The following is a 12,930-nucleotide window of genomic DNA, read 5'->3' as shown; positions in this document are numbered from 1 at the left end:
AGAGACAGGTGTTTGGTGGGGGTGGGGGCAGGCTATGCCCCTCGGTTCGGTATTACTGGGGGGGGCTTGTAATGTTTTTGCCGTGTTCGGGGGTGCTTAAGCTACTTAAGCCTCGCGGGTGTCTGTGTCTGACTCTCCTTTATGCTGGTTTTATTTCTGCGTATCCAAAACTGTATTAGCGCCTTGAATTCTTGTCGAGGTTGCACTTATTCCAACGTAGTAGATACCAGTTGTTTTTTGTTTGCTTGTTTTTTTTTTTTAGACTCCATCACCAAGACTGCAAGGCATGCAACTTTGTAGAAATGTCTGCTAGGATGTGAGGACTGACATCGTGGTTTCTGATGCCCCATTGATGTAAGAGATAATAAATGCCCTCAGTTTCTCGGTTACCAAATATGTAGCAGCAGCAGAGGGTTAGTGGGCCCTGCATCTTAAGGTGGAATTGTGTATGATGCATGTTTTAGTGTGCTGTCTTCAATCCCTGCAGTGTTATAAAATGACCCTGCCTTTCAGGGTGAGTTCAGGGGGGCTTAGTCTATGGACAAAGGTAAACTTTCTGGCGAAGTTAGGTTAAGAGATGGCACTGTTTTGAGATACAAGTGGATTTGAGAAGAAATGCTTCCTGTTTTGGAAATAAAAACAAAGCCCACACCTTGTTCATCGTTTGTATATATTTCTGTCACTGTTACTAGCTGCCTCAACTGCATTTAAAAAACAGTTCTGGTGGGAACATGCGACACATAGATTTCTCACTGTGGTTTGCACTTACAGCCAAGCAAGGTCACACTGTGTATGTGCCTTCCCCATCAAATAGTGCTCAGATTTGAGGCCATACCAGCTACTTTCCCAGAACTGTGCTGTTGACAGCTGGGGGGGGTTGCTGCTTCTTGTCTGTACCACCAGCAGTGCCTGGGTACTACCAGGCTGTGGTACTCAAGTCATGGAGGCTGTGTCTCCTCCTTCAGTGCTGCCCTTGGGATGCCTCAACCTGCGAGCAGTGAGGAGTGCTGGTGCTCGTCTCCCTTGCATCCACCTGAGGACAACTGGCACCGAGTTGAAGTATGTCCTAGCCCATACAGCATGTAGGAGGTGGCATGGCTGAGATTTGAGAGATGCTGTCCTGAGGGAGAATGTCTCCTCAGCTTGCCCAGAGAGATGCAGGTCCTTACCCTGCCATGGGCCGTACTGTTACAGGTCCTTGGTGACAGAGATTCCTCATTCCTTTGCTGTTTGTAGTGTGAAGATTTTGCAGCTTCTCATGTGGAGGGAAAGGAGTCATCAAATATGTCCTGTTACCTTCTCCTGGACAGGGTATTTGTAGCAACCAGCACTGGGAGGTTAAAGGGACATGTAAATAAGCTGAAATTGAGAGATTGTTGTTTTTTCTTTTAAATAATATCTGTAAGAAAGAAAGCAGTGTAATTTGATCAATTTCAGTGATGAAAGATCACCATCAGAAGAAAATCAGGGGAGCATATGCCAGGTTGAAGTTCTAATTTTAGAATTGCCTGTGCAGCCTTAAGTTTATGTTCAGACTACTGTTTACTTTAAGAAACAGTAAAAGACCTTGCAATTAAAGATTTTCTAAAAATATTACGTTATACATTTTCCCATGTGAATGCAGAACCTGTGAGCACCGTGTCCTGTCTTGTGTATGACAGATCCCATCCATGACAGTTGAGTGTGGAAGACTTGGTACAACAAACAGTCATGCAAAATTGAGCAGTTAGATCCTGACTGCCATTTACTGTAAATCTCTTTATATTGCTCTGTGAAGTATTTAGCTATAATTTACTCCCATTTTAAAGTAAAAGGCCTGTCATGGTGGTGAAATTGGATGGCATACTTACCTGCCTGCATAGTGGATCTAAACTGCCTTGATGGGTATGCGTTATGATACATTTAACCATCATGGATACAAAATTGTTCCATCTGTAACCCCACTGAAAATTAATTAGACTGTCTACAGAGCACTGCTTGAGGAAACTAAAGATAGCAAAATCTTTTTCCACAGTTCTGTTTAACCAGGAACATGTATGCTGAAAGTTAGAGAGAAGTTAGGTAACACTACAGAATTTACGCTGCTGATGGTTGATTTGTACCATGCTGTTCCTGTGTTTCGTCATGTTTCTTTGTGGTGGATTCCATTTTATCTCATTTCAGTTTTCACGATACTGGTTTTGATTTGGTTTTTACGGTGACACTGTATTAGATATAGTTCTTCTGGAATTTCACAGAGCCTTGGTGGTGGAGGGCAATTTAAAAACATGAAAACTCCTGGTGGCTCTCTTACTATAAAACTTGCCCCCAAGGCAATGCATGCTGCTTTTTTTTTTTTCTTTTTTTCCTTAGCTTTAGTTACTAGTAATAACTGAGCTGTCTCCAATCTTGTATTATTTGGAAGTCTGGTTTTAGAGGTAAACATTCCAGAAATGCTTGTGTCACTTAAGCGCTTTAGTCTCACTGATTTTACTTTTCTTTTTTTTTTTCTTTTTAATTATTTTTTATTTTTCCTAATAGAACATAGACCTCTCGGGGGTGAGACTTTCAAAGATAATACAGGCATCAACTGGGATTTTCCAGAGCTTGAATGTAGCAAGGTATTTATCTCCTGCTAATTTTAGCAGGTTAAAAATCTCAGAAGTTATCTCGGATAAATGATGTCTGCTTTTCCAGGTTCCTAAATGCCTTTGGAGTCAAATTCTGTTTTCAAAAGTGACCTAGGAACAAAGTTCCTACGTGGTGTTTAATTTACCTTTCCTTAATTTTCCAGAAGTGTTATTTTAAAATGTCAATGTGTCTCACTATTTGCTTATGCAAACGAACAAAGCCCATAGCATAAACATGGTTGCTACCAATGCAGCCTTAGCTGGAAGTGATCTGCAAAGGCCAAGATATTGCTTGTCTCGATCCCAGTGTAGCAATGAACAGGATTTGTTACGATAAGAAGCTAATAAGAAATTAACAAAAGTAGCCTTGATTTATAATATCACGGCTCTGCATTATTCTAGGAATGTTCATCCAGGGCTTTAGATGTGATTTATAAACTTTAATTAAATAAGCCTCCTGGAACCCCATGTTGGAAATCTAGGGTTAGTTCTAAAAACTTTGATTAACTGAGAAATAATTGAATAAAGGTTAATATGGGATAAGTTCTTCATTTTGCAGAAGAAGAAGATACAGCTTTAAGTGTTGCATCGGTTGTAATTAGTAAAGGAAACATGAGAAATAGCTCAAGGTCATTCAACAAGACCATGGAAGAGAACCCTTGGGAGCTGACTGCATATAACAAGGTGTGCTCACGTTGGTTCTCTTTGCTTTTTGTTGATTTACTTGAGGAAAGTTCCTTTCCTCAGGAAGGTCTTTATGAATATTTGCGGGATGTAATTCGTGCGTGTGTGTAGGTATTTTATATCTACCTATATATAAAAAGTATTTGGGTTCTTTTTAAGTCATCAGTAGCTGTAATACTTTGTAATATTTGTTTAGGTCTTGGAGTGTAAGCTTGTTCTTAGGCTGTCAGAAGAGGATGGGGCTAATGGTTGTACCCCTCCCATTCCCATTAACCAGCTGTACGTGCCGTGCGTGTTCTGAGTCGTGGAGCAGTGGGGCGGGCGTGCTGTGGGTCAGGCACTGTGAGTGGTTAGGAATCCTCACCTGTCCAGGAGGGTGCCATGGGATACTAACAACTCCACTTCAGACTTCAGTCTGCTTCTTGTGTTCGTATCTTTTAATCTGGCCCTGGCTGTCTGGGATGCTGCTGTTCCTGTGGGGTAAAGTGTTATAAACTGACATCATCCTTCTTGGCGTTGTGAAAAGCATAAAGTAGAGGCAAAGAACTTACAGAAGTTGTGCCCTGGATTGTTGGTGTTGCTATTAGTGCTGCTTATTTCAGCATTTGTGTCTCTCTGGTCTAGATCTGAAGACTCCTCATCCTTCAGAAGTAGCATGCTCACAGTCTTCCTGGCCAATGATTCTTCTACAGCAATCAGGACTTCTTCCTCATTCTGAGAAGCCTTCATCTCTTCCTATGTCAGTGGCTACAAGGCCAAGAGCCAGCTCACCACTGTCCCCACCAAAATCTCTCGGACTGGGGCCTTCCTTTCATCACACACAAGAAGAAGAGCTTGCAAAGGTGGTGGAGCAGGACCCTATGCTGGAAGAACTATGTAAGCCTCTGTGCTGTAAGCTTTGCAATGTCACTCTGAATTCAGCACAGCAAGCCCAGGCTCATTACCAGGTAAGGAGAGTAGCAGGAGGCACAGCTTTCAGGGCTGCTGCATCTGCAGCTTGTGTAGACATACCCGTGCCAGCGCCTGCACTGCCAGGAGCGTGGGAGCACAGAGCTAAGTGTGGGCCAATGCACCAGGACTAACTTAGCTTCTCAAGGGAGTTCTGAGTGTTTTGTGGAGGTCATTGTACCCCAGCAGCAGCATTTGAATTAGCTCATCTGAAGCTACCTCTACACCATCTAATGGACTGGAAGCTGTGCCTAGAATTTCTCTGTAGACATATCTTCACCCTGCTTGAATTTGCTGTTCATCCAGACATGCTGCAGTGCTTTCATTTAAGGTGTCATCACTGGGGCATGTTGTGAAAACTTTGTCCACAGGGACAGAGAAGTAATACCAAGATGACATGGGTGAAGAGGCAGATACTCATAATTTTCCTTTGGTTTGTGATCAGTTTTGCACCTGTACACTCATCCAATAAAATAGAACTTCCCATTCCACAGATGTGATTTTGTAAGGTCTGGACAGATGTTTTCTGCTGAATCCAACAGTGCACGTAGGAAAGGGAGCTGCTGTGATGTTCACTGCTGCCTCCTTCTTCATCTGCTGGTAGGGCCATTTTATGCAAACTTGCCATCTGCTTTGGACTGCATCAGCTGGGCCAACTCAGACCAAATTAATTTTGTTCAGGCTGGTCTGGCTGACTTGTCTAAAATAGGTTGAGGACTATTTGCATATGATTCTTAGCTGAGAGATCAAGTATGTCGTAGTCATGTTTCCCTGTTTTACTAGTACCCTATCTTCCTAGTGTTATATTTGTGCGAGAAGTGGAGATAGTAACTTTTGCCACCAGCAAATCCAGAAGAGTGTCCATATCCGCAGGACACCAGGCCCAGATCTCAGATTTGCTGTTGGCCCTGAAAAAGTGGTATCATGGCAGTGAAGGGGAAGATTGAATTAGTGTTACACTTCAGCATCTGATTTCTGCAGTATTTCTGCCATGAGGGAACAGAAGTGCATTTATAATACATAGCTTGCATTTATGCATATTGCTATATATCCACAATGCATGTACATACTCTTACCTAGCTCTTTCAGCTTTTCAAAACACCAAAAAGAACTATAGTATGTTTTCCAAGAGAAAATAAAATATGAAGCAGGGTTTTTTTAGATTCAGAGTAATGTTTTAACTCATGCTTGCAACCTCATGAAAAGAAGTGTGTGTGTTTGTGTGTTCAGGCTTATCAAAAAGCTATGCAAAGCAGTAAAAGTTTTGTGTTTAAAGTACAAAATACTAGTTTTAAGTGAAATGGAAACAGATTGAGGAACTAATTGTAAACTTACTGATTTGAGAAGGTCAATTGAAAATGAGGGCCAGTCATGCTAGGTGATGAGCATTTTAGAGAAGGGGGGATGTCAGCATCAGTCAAGTCCAGAGCTGTTATTTTCTGAGTGACAGCTCCTCTGCTTGAGGTGCTGTCTTCACAGCCCCTTTCTCATTTCTGTTGCTGGATCCTTGTTCTTTCAGTATAAGATTAGGACAGCGATTAATTTGGGTTCTCTTTCCAGGGTAAAAACCACAGTAAGAAACTCCGAAATTACTATGCTGCCAATAGCTGTCCAGCACCTGCCAGAATGAGTAATTCGGTTGAGCCTGCCCCACCTCAGGTTGTCTCCCTTCCAGCTCAGGTAAGGCATGGGAAGGTGACTGAGATCATGCCGTTTACTTGTCACCTAACCCCCAATAAGGATAACTAGATCTCACATTTTGAGGATTACTGCAGGAGTTGGGAAAGAACTTTCCTTGTGATGGCACAGGATGGTGGAAATGGCCTGTTGGGAGCTGTTTGCTTTCCTTTGAAGGCGCAGATACTGATCTGCCCTTGCAGCAGAATATTGGACTTGAAATGTTCTATTTCTGCATGGCAAATACTTTGATTCCTAGGTAAGTCCGATGTGCTGCTGATTATGGTTGTTTAAGGGCAGGTATAAAACAGCATTGTTGGAGCTGGATTTGGATGCGAGGGTGTGGCATCTGCTCTGCACAATCATCCCTCCATTGTGTGAGGGAAGCCTACATGGAAAAAGTGCTTAGGTGCTCCTACACCCATTGCCCAGGGCTGTTGGCTAATTCCTCTTTTGTTGCTCCTTTTGAAGTGCTCATTCCTGTGTGTAGGATGGATGGATTGTTCCCTCAGTGATCCAGATTAATTCTGTCTCAGGCACATTAGAGGCAAAAGAGATGTTTTTTGCTTTCTTCTTCTAGAATTCATCACTTCTGATTGTCATGGGACTTAACAGCTAGCCTGGCTTTTGCATGTGACTGTGCATGGAGCCACAGCTGGGCTGCAGGGATCGAAGCTGTGCCTGTCATTTCCAAAAAGCCTAAGCCTCTGTTGTCTATAGAACAGCAAATGCTCTTTGCTGTTAGTGGCAAACTGTCATACCTGCTGTCGGAGCCGGCAGAGGGAGACTCAGTCCCGTCTAAAATAACTTTGTGGCTGACAGAACTGAATCGAGAGGGCATAGAGTCTGGTGCTAGGTAGTGGAATGTGGGTGCTGTGCCTGCGAGGGTATCTGTTGCAGGTTTTTTTTTAATGTAAAAAATGATCCATGTTAATAAAAAGACCACTCTGGGCCAATGTGAAGATTCATGTTGTAACATAGAAGTCAGAATTGTATGTGTGTATTTATAAGCTTGAGCAGTATCAAAGGAGATGTGAAAGAAACTCGACTCGACAAGTGCCGCAGTGACATGGCTGTATGAATCATTGCTGCTGCACTGTTTACAAAGCACTTTTCTCTGGATAATACACAGTGAGGAGACATGGTTGGTGCCCTGACCAGTGTGTGGTCTGACTAAACAGGCAAGGTATCCTTCATGTGGCGGGAGCTACTCATGTGAGGCTGGGTCCTTCCTTTGAAGTCTTGATCCAGGTGTCCTTCTACCTGAAGGGCAAGGATCAGAGGTTTGGCAGCTCTGCTACTGTTTTTTTATCTCTTAGCATGGTCAGGGAGCTGTGTAGAAACAGGGTACTGTGGAGAGATTAGGTGCTCTATAAATAGGAGAGGGGAGCACCTTTGGCTTTCAGTGGGTCTTCCTCAGTGTGAAAGTCACTGTTCATCAGCTCCCAGCAGTCAGGAGTAGAGAAGTTAAATCATTGCTGTGAAGTAAACAAGCCTCTGTAGCTATTGCAGTGGTACAGAGTGTTTGTTCAGATTGCTTTCCTCTCCATTCTGAGGCCGAGGGTTGCCTAGATCTTGAAGAATTTGCAGATTCTCTTGGAGGCTGAGGCAGGGAAAATAAAGTTCTTGTAACAACAGTTTGGGGAGCACTTGAGAATGTCTTAATCCATATGCGCTAATTCCAGCTCTCTTGTTGCCTGTTGAAAGTGATGCTGGTCTCACTCCCTGTGATTCAAATATTTCAACGATTTAACTTCCTTCTGTTTCACATGCTGTCTCTCCCTTTGTTGCTAGATGGGATCCAGTAAACCAGGTGGCCGAGTGATCTTGGCCACTGAGAATGATTACTGCAAGCTTTGTGATGCCTCGTTTAGTTCTCCAGCTGTGGCACAGGCTCACTACCAAGGGAAAAATCATGCCAAACGGCTGCGTCTTGCAGAAGCACAGAATAACTCATTCTCGTAGGTATTGTTCAACTTCATGCTCAGGCTGAAAGCATGTGGCAGTGTCTCTGGCAGCCTTTTTCTCGGAAAACTATGAATTGCAGCTGTTCATATTTGTTTAATCTTCAGGGATGCATCAGAACTAGGCAAACGAAGGACAAGGAAAGAAGGGAATGAATATAAGATGATGCAGAACAGAAGAAATATGTATACAGTTCAAAACAACACAGGTAACTGGGAGCTTGCATCTGTTCTGTAGTTGTAATTAATAATAATAATAAACAGACTTGGTTTTCTTTTGTTTGAGGTCTGTTTTAGCAGAGACAGATTGTGAACGAAGCTGGTCCTAGCTCTGCTGATCCTTTATGTCTGCATGTTTTTTCCCAGCTGCTAAAGTTGCTTTGTTTTGTCAGCCTGCTTGTTAGTTCGGTTTCTCAGTTTGTAACTTAATTTACCATCTGTCTGTCTCTAAGGCTGCTTTAAGTGGTGACAGTATTCCTGCTTTATTTTCTTGGCAAGTGGCCAGGTGCTTTGACTCCTACTGTAGCACATCAACCTGTACTTGCACTCCCATGACCAGAATGAGAGAGGATGTTAGCCTCCCTCTAAGACCATCTGTTCCTAGAGTCCTTCCTCAGGTGTTAGATACTAACTTCCTATCTTCACTATGATTTAAAATGCATTTTATAGTGTCCAGCCCAACATGTGTTTCTCTTTTTCATTTTAAGTTGTGTTATGAGCATATATTAGCTGAAACCCTGATTCCTGGTGAAGCTTGCTTTAATTGTGTCATTCTAACCACTGTCATGTGGAAAAGATAGATCTTTTAAAATTCTATTAAATATAATTTTGTGATAATTTTAAACTGAGGCAGCTTATTCTAATCGAAAGACTGTTCTAATTCTGGAATTGGAAAGTTAAGACAAAAAAAGAATTGATTCATCACTTTAAATGGCTAGAATCCTAATTTTTGAAGCCCTGTTGACTTTTACTAAGACTGGGGCACTAAGCCCACTCTATTGTTTTAGAGAATACCAACAAGTACTGCTCCCCTGTGTGCTACAGCCCTGTAAATCTGAATGTTAGCAGAGAAGTCAGGTGGGAAAATATGGTTCAGACTCTAATCAGTTAATCTTTGGCTGCTTTTTAATCGTTCATCAGAATTAGAAGTTGTCACTGAGCTGCCTTAAGCTTTTCTTTCTTACAGATAAAACAGGCTTTTCTGTTGGCTCCTCAGGTCCCTACTTCAATCCCCGCTCACGCCAGAGGATTCCTCGGGATCTGGCCATGTGCGTCACCCCCAGTGGCCAGTTCTACTGCTCCATGTGCAACGCCGGGGCCAGCGAGGAGATGGAGTTCAGACAGCACTTAGAAAGCAAACAGCATAAAAGCAAGGTGTCCGAACAGCGATATAGGAATGAGATGGAGAACCTAGGCTATGTACAATGACGCGCCACCCTTGGTAGTAGTTTGCAAATAGAGCAGCTTGTCTCTCGCCTGCTGTTTGCCACATGCCCTGCTTTGTGCTCCATTTGATAGGAGTATGCTCTCGAGCTATACATGTAACACCTGCAAACTTAATGGTATGGTTACATTTTTTTTCTATCATAGTTGGCAGGATGATGCTGTGCAGGACATGAAGTGTTTTTGATGTTTGTTTGCTAATTATCTAAGGCTCTTCATTGTATTGAGTGGTGGGGAAGACTGTCTTCTCCTCAGCCTTCTGCATGAATATGCAAATCCCAAGAAGTGCTGGGAACTTCTGTGGTTCTACCACACAGGTGGACCATGTGCAAAGCCCACTCCCCTCTTTGCACGCCACAGAGCAGTGCTCCAGAATGCCTTCCTACAGCAGACTGAATCCCTGGGCAGCTTGTAGAAGCAGGGCAGGAATGAGGCCTGCAAATGTGTGAATTAGGTGGTGTGCTTGTCCACAAATTGCTGCCTGTGGCCCAGAGTAGGTTCTTTCCACATCCTTGGAGAATGGCTGTGCATACATCTCCTTCTTGGAGGGTCTTGTGTAGTCAGAAATATTCTCTTCTACCAGCTAACAATGAAAAAAGATTCTCAGTGTTGTTGGCGGGGCACCTTAATGCACCATGAGTGTAGCTCATCTCCCTGAAGAGAGTCTGCGGGGCTTAATGAAGTGCGTTGGAAAGCAGACCTGCTCAGATGGCTTGTGCTCTGCTCTGATTCTGCCTTAGACTGAGTAGGGCTGAGAATAGGTTGGAAGGAGCTGTAAGCTGTAATTTCTTTGTATACTGATGTAGAAGAGAGCAAGTGTTGGTCTCTGGCCTGCAGCTCTGTTGATCTGAGAGATCAGGGCTGCCTGGACCTTGGGGAGCTGATAGTGGTGTGTCCCACTTCCATGCCATTCCCTGGACAAAGCCCAGTGGGTGTTACAGAGGAGAGCTGAAATGCTCCTTTGGACTAGAGCTACCAATATTGGATGAGTGTTTTTCCCCTCTTTCTTTTCCCATCTCAGGATGGGTTTTAATTCCATTTCTTGATGTGAACTTTACTGTTTTAGGGACCACTAAAAATCCAGTTAGGTAGAATGTAAATGTCAGCAGCGATGACTGAGTAACAGCTTTTTGGCCATGCAGAAGTATTTGTGAAACTTGTTAAGCAACTTTGTAAGTGTAGACAAACCCAAAGGGTGTGTGTCTGTTTTGGTTTTCCTTAGCAAAAGTAGAAAGGGGCTAAAGAGCAGAAGTAGGGCTGACATATTTATTTTTCTGTGTATGTGGGTAGGTTTGAGGAGATTAGAATACAGTTCACAGTGCTTCTGAAACACGTGTAGCCTCCGTCGGGCCTGATTCACCACTGTGCTGCTACAGCTGTACGTTGGTATAGCTTCATTGACTTCAGTGGCAGGTGCAGAAAGGGGGTAAAGGAAGCATGATGTCTTGTCTCTCCTTTTTAGACAGTATGTTGAATTAGGTGCAGCTCTATTGGTTTCAGTAGCATTTTACCAGGGGTAAATTTTATCTAGTGCATAATGTTGAAGATAGCTCCCTCACCTCCTTTTTTTGCCATTCTGATACTGCCTCTTGCATTCCAGAAGGACTTTCTGCTTGCCTTAAAAATTGAAAAATGAGTAAACTTAACAAAAAATCCAGATGGTTTTTATTGAACTTTCTAGTCCACCTCAGAAAAGTTTGTTGCACTTGGCTGCTTCTCAGAAATTGAGTATTGTTATCTTTAGCTACCTGAGCATCAGGTAGCTATATAACTTTAATGCAACCAACCTTCCTAAATCCAGGCAAGGTGTGCTCTTTCACAGTATTTGAAAGCAACTCTCCACATCATTCCATGCTGATCCTTGCCCTGTAGATACAGACAGAGCAATGGATATCCTCTTGAATGGTATTCCCTTCCCTCCTTCGTGCAAAGCCCACTTAAACAGGGTTTGTGCACTGGAGCAGGTTAGAGGGTAGGAGGACAGGTGCCCAGGTTGCAAAGCACTAACCGAGCAGTTTTGACAGCCTGTAAGTTTGTTTCTTCTGTGTTTTCCTGCCCCTGGCTTACCCTGTGTGCATCCTTGAAGAATATTCCCCTTGCAAAACTCTCTTGGCAGCCTTTTCCCCTTATCTTTTGCAGTCAAAGAAGGGCTCTGGTTTTCTCTTTGTGTTTTGTCTTTTGTTTTGCTAGTCTGACACCACAGTGCAGGGACAGAGGAAGTTGGATGAGCCTTACCACAATGTGCTTTGCCAGAATGGTCCCTGCATTATGGTTAAACGTCTCTCTTGCTGTAAATTAAAGTGTGGCATTTCCCACAGGCTGCAATTAGTAGCGGAAAAAAACACATTGTGAAATATGAGCTGGAGGAGCTGTGTAGCTACTGGTGTTTTCTAGCTTATTGCTGGGGCCAAGAAGGCATTTTTGTCTGCTTTCATGTGTCCCAAAAATCAACTGTTCACCACTTTGCTTTGGTTGTTGCTCCTGCTCCCAGCCCAGCGATCTGCTCCTCATTTGGCGTTTCCAGTGACTGCTGAAGGTGTCAAAACTCAGTTTGCTCCATGTGCTGTTGCCTCCTGGTAACAGCTGGTGCAAGTGTGTCGCAGCACATCAGTGTGCTGGTGTGTTTGGGAGGGAGGTGCCGGGGGCTGTTCCTGTGGTTTCCTCTCTGCAGGGGGCTCAGTCTGGTTTTGAGGAATGGCTTGAGTCTGTCCTGAACAGGGAGGCCTGTATCTGCTCTGTTTCGTTCAGGGGAGTACAAGTGGATGTTATCACCCTGAGAACTTCAAAGTGGTGGGTTGCAGATATAAACCACGGTGGGACACAAGTGACAAGAGTAGGACAGGTTTCCTACAGGGGAGGAAAGATATTTCTTGCTGGGAGAAGCAGCTGAGACTTGCTTTGCCCCAGTGCCCTGTTGTGGCCCTTCCCTACAAGTGACCAAAGCTTTCCTCTCTCTCTTCAGTGTTGCTTAACGGTTTGTGATTTTTCCCACTCTCCCTCCAGCATAGAAAATCATTGACTGCAAAGAGAAAACACTCCACCTCGCTAATGTCGTTGGGGTTCAGGCCAATCCAAACTCATACCTGTCAGCATGAGAAACTGTGTGGATTCTGATCTTATTTTTTTTGTGAAAGCTGTTCTCCAAATCAGTGTTCAAAACACATACTGAAAACGTCCTGACCAAATGCTATTTGACATAGATGGGCTGGGGAGAATACAGTACAGCTGTAGTACCATTTTCCAGACCCAGTGAACCTTTCTCTCATGTTAAAAAAAGTACCAAACCCAAGAAACAGGACTTCTGTGAAGCTGTCACATTGGCCAGTAGGTTAATGACATTTGCTGCTAGAAACAAAATATAAATCAATGTGTTCATATTTATTTTACTGTGCTAACCACTAATTGATTTGTTAATATTTAAGGCATTATTCTGTAGGTTGGTTTTCTTTAAATAAAGAACTCTACATCGCACTTTGCTTTTGGATCAGAACAGGTATTTATTCTATTTGTGAAATGTTTTCCCTCCCCAATATGTGTTGTTTTCTTTCCCTTGAGGCAAAGAAAGGAACCCAAACAACAAAACCCATCCCAACCCCCCCCCCCCC

General features: G+C 43.3%; 1 protein-coding gene across 2 annotated transcripts; it reads left to right on the top strand.

The window, feature by feature from the left end:
• Positions 1–258: 258 nt before the first annotated feature.
• Positions 259–12,922, top strand: ZMAT3 (zinc finger matrin-type 3). 2 transcript variants are annotated; one of them, XM_026855083.1, is made up of 6 exons: positions 259–354; positions 3,918–4,240; positions 5,802–5,921; positions 7,713–7,879; positions 7,991–8,091; positions 9,099–12,922. In XM_026855083.1, the coding sequence occupies exons 2-6, from the start codon at positions 3,971–3,973 to the stop codon at positions 9,308–9,310; spliced, it is 870 nt and encodes a 289-aa protein (XP_026710884.1). In that variant the 5' UTR covers positions 259–354; positions 3,918–3,970; the 3' UTR covers positions 9,311–12,922. The 2 variants fall into 2 exon arrangements, with proteins under 2 accessions (XP_026710884.1, XP_026710883.1); XM_026855082.1 differs by having other exon boundaries at positions 9,069–12,922.
• The last annotated feature ends 8 nt before the right edge of the window (positions 12,923–12,930 follow it).

The sequence above is a fragment of the Athene cunicularia genome (assembly GCF_003259725.1).
Source record: "Athene cunicularia isolate RWA chromosome 9 unlocalized genomic scaffold, athCun1 chr9_part1, whole genome shotgun sequence".
In the NCBI taxonomy this organism is placed as follows: Eukaryota; Metazoa; Chordata; class Aves; order Strigiformes; family Strigidae; genus Athene; species Athene cunicularia.
Note: the sequence above shows the minus strand (reverse complement) of the source record. Positions and strands in the feature narration are given on the sequence as shown.

Excerpts from the sequence above, each read along its gene's own strand:
- ZMAT3 (XM_026855082.1), top strand. The coding sequence starts at position 3,971 with ATGATTCTTCTACAGCAATCAGGACTTCTTCCTCATTCTGAGAAGCCT. Across the intron at positions 5,922-7,712 it reads TTGTCTCCCTTCCAGCTCAG|ATGGGATCCAGTAAACCAGG; the intron begins GTAAGGCATGGG and ends CTTTGTTGCTAG. Across the intron at positions 8,092-9,068 it reads TACAGTTCAAAACAACACAG|ATAAAACAGGCTTTTCTGTT; the intron begins GTAACTGGGAGC and ends TCTTTCTTACAG.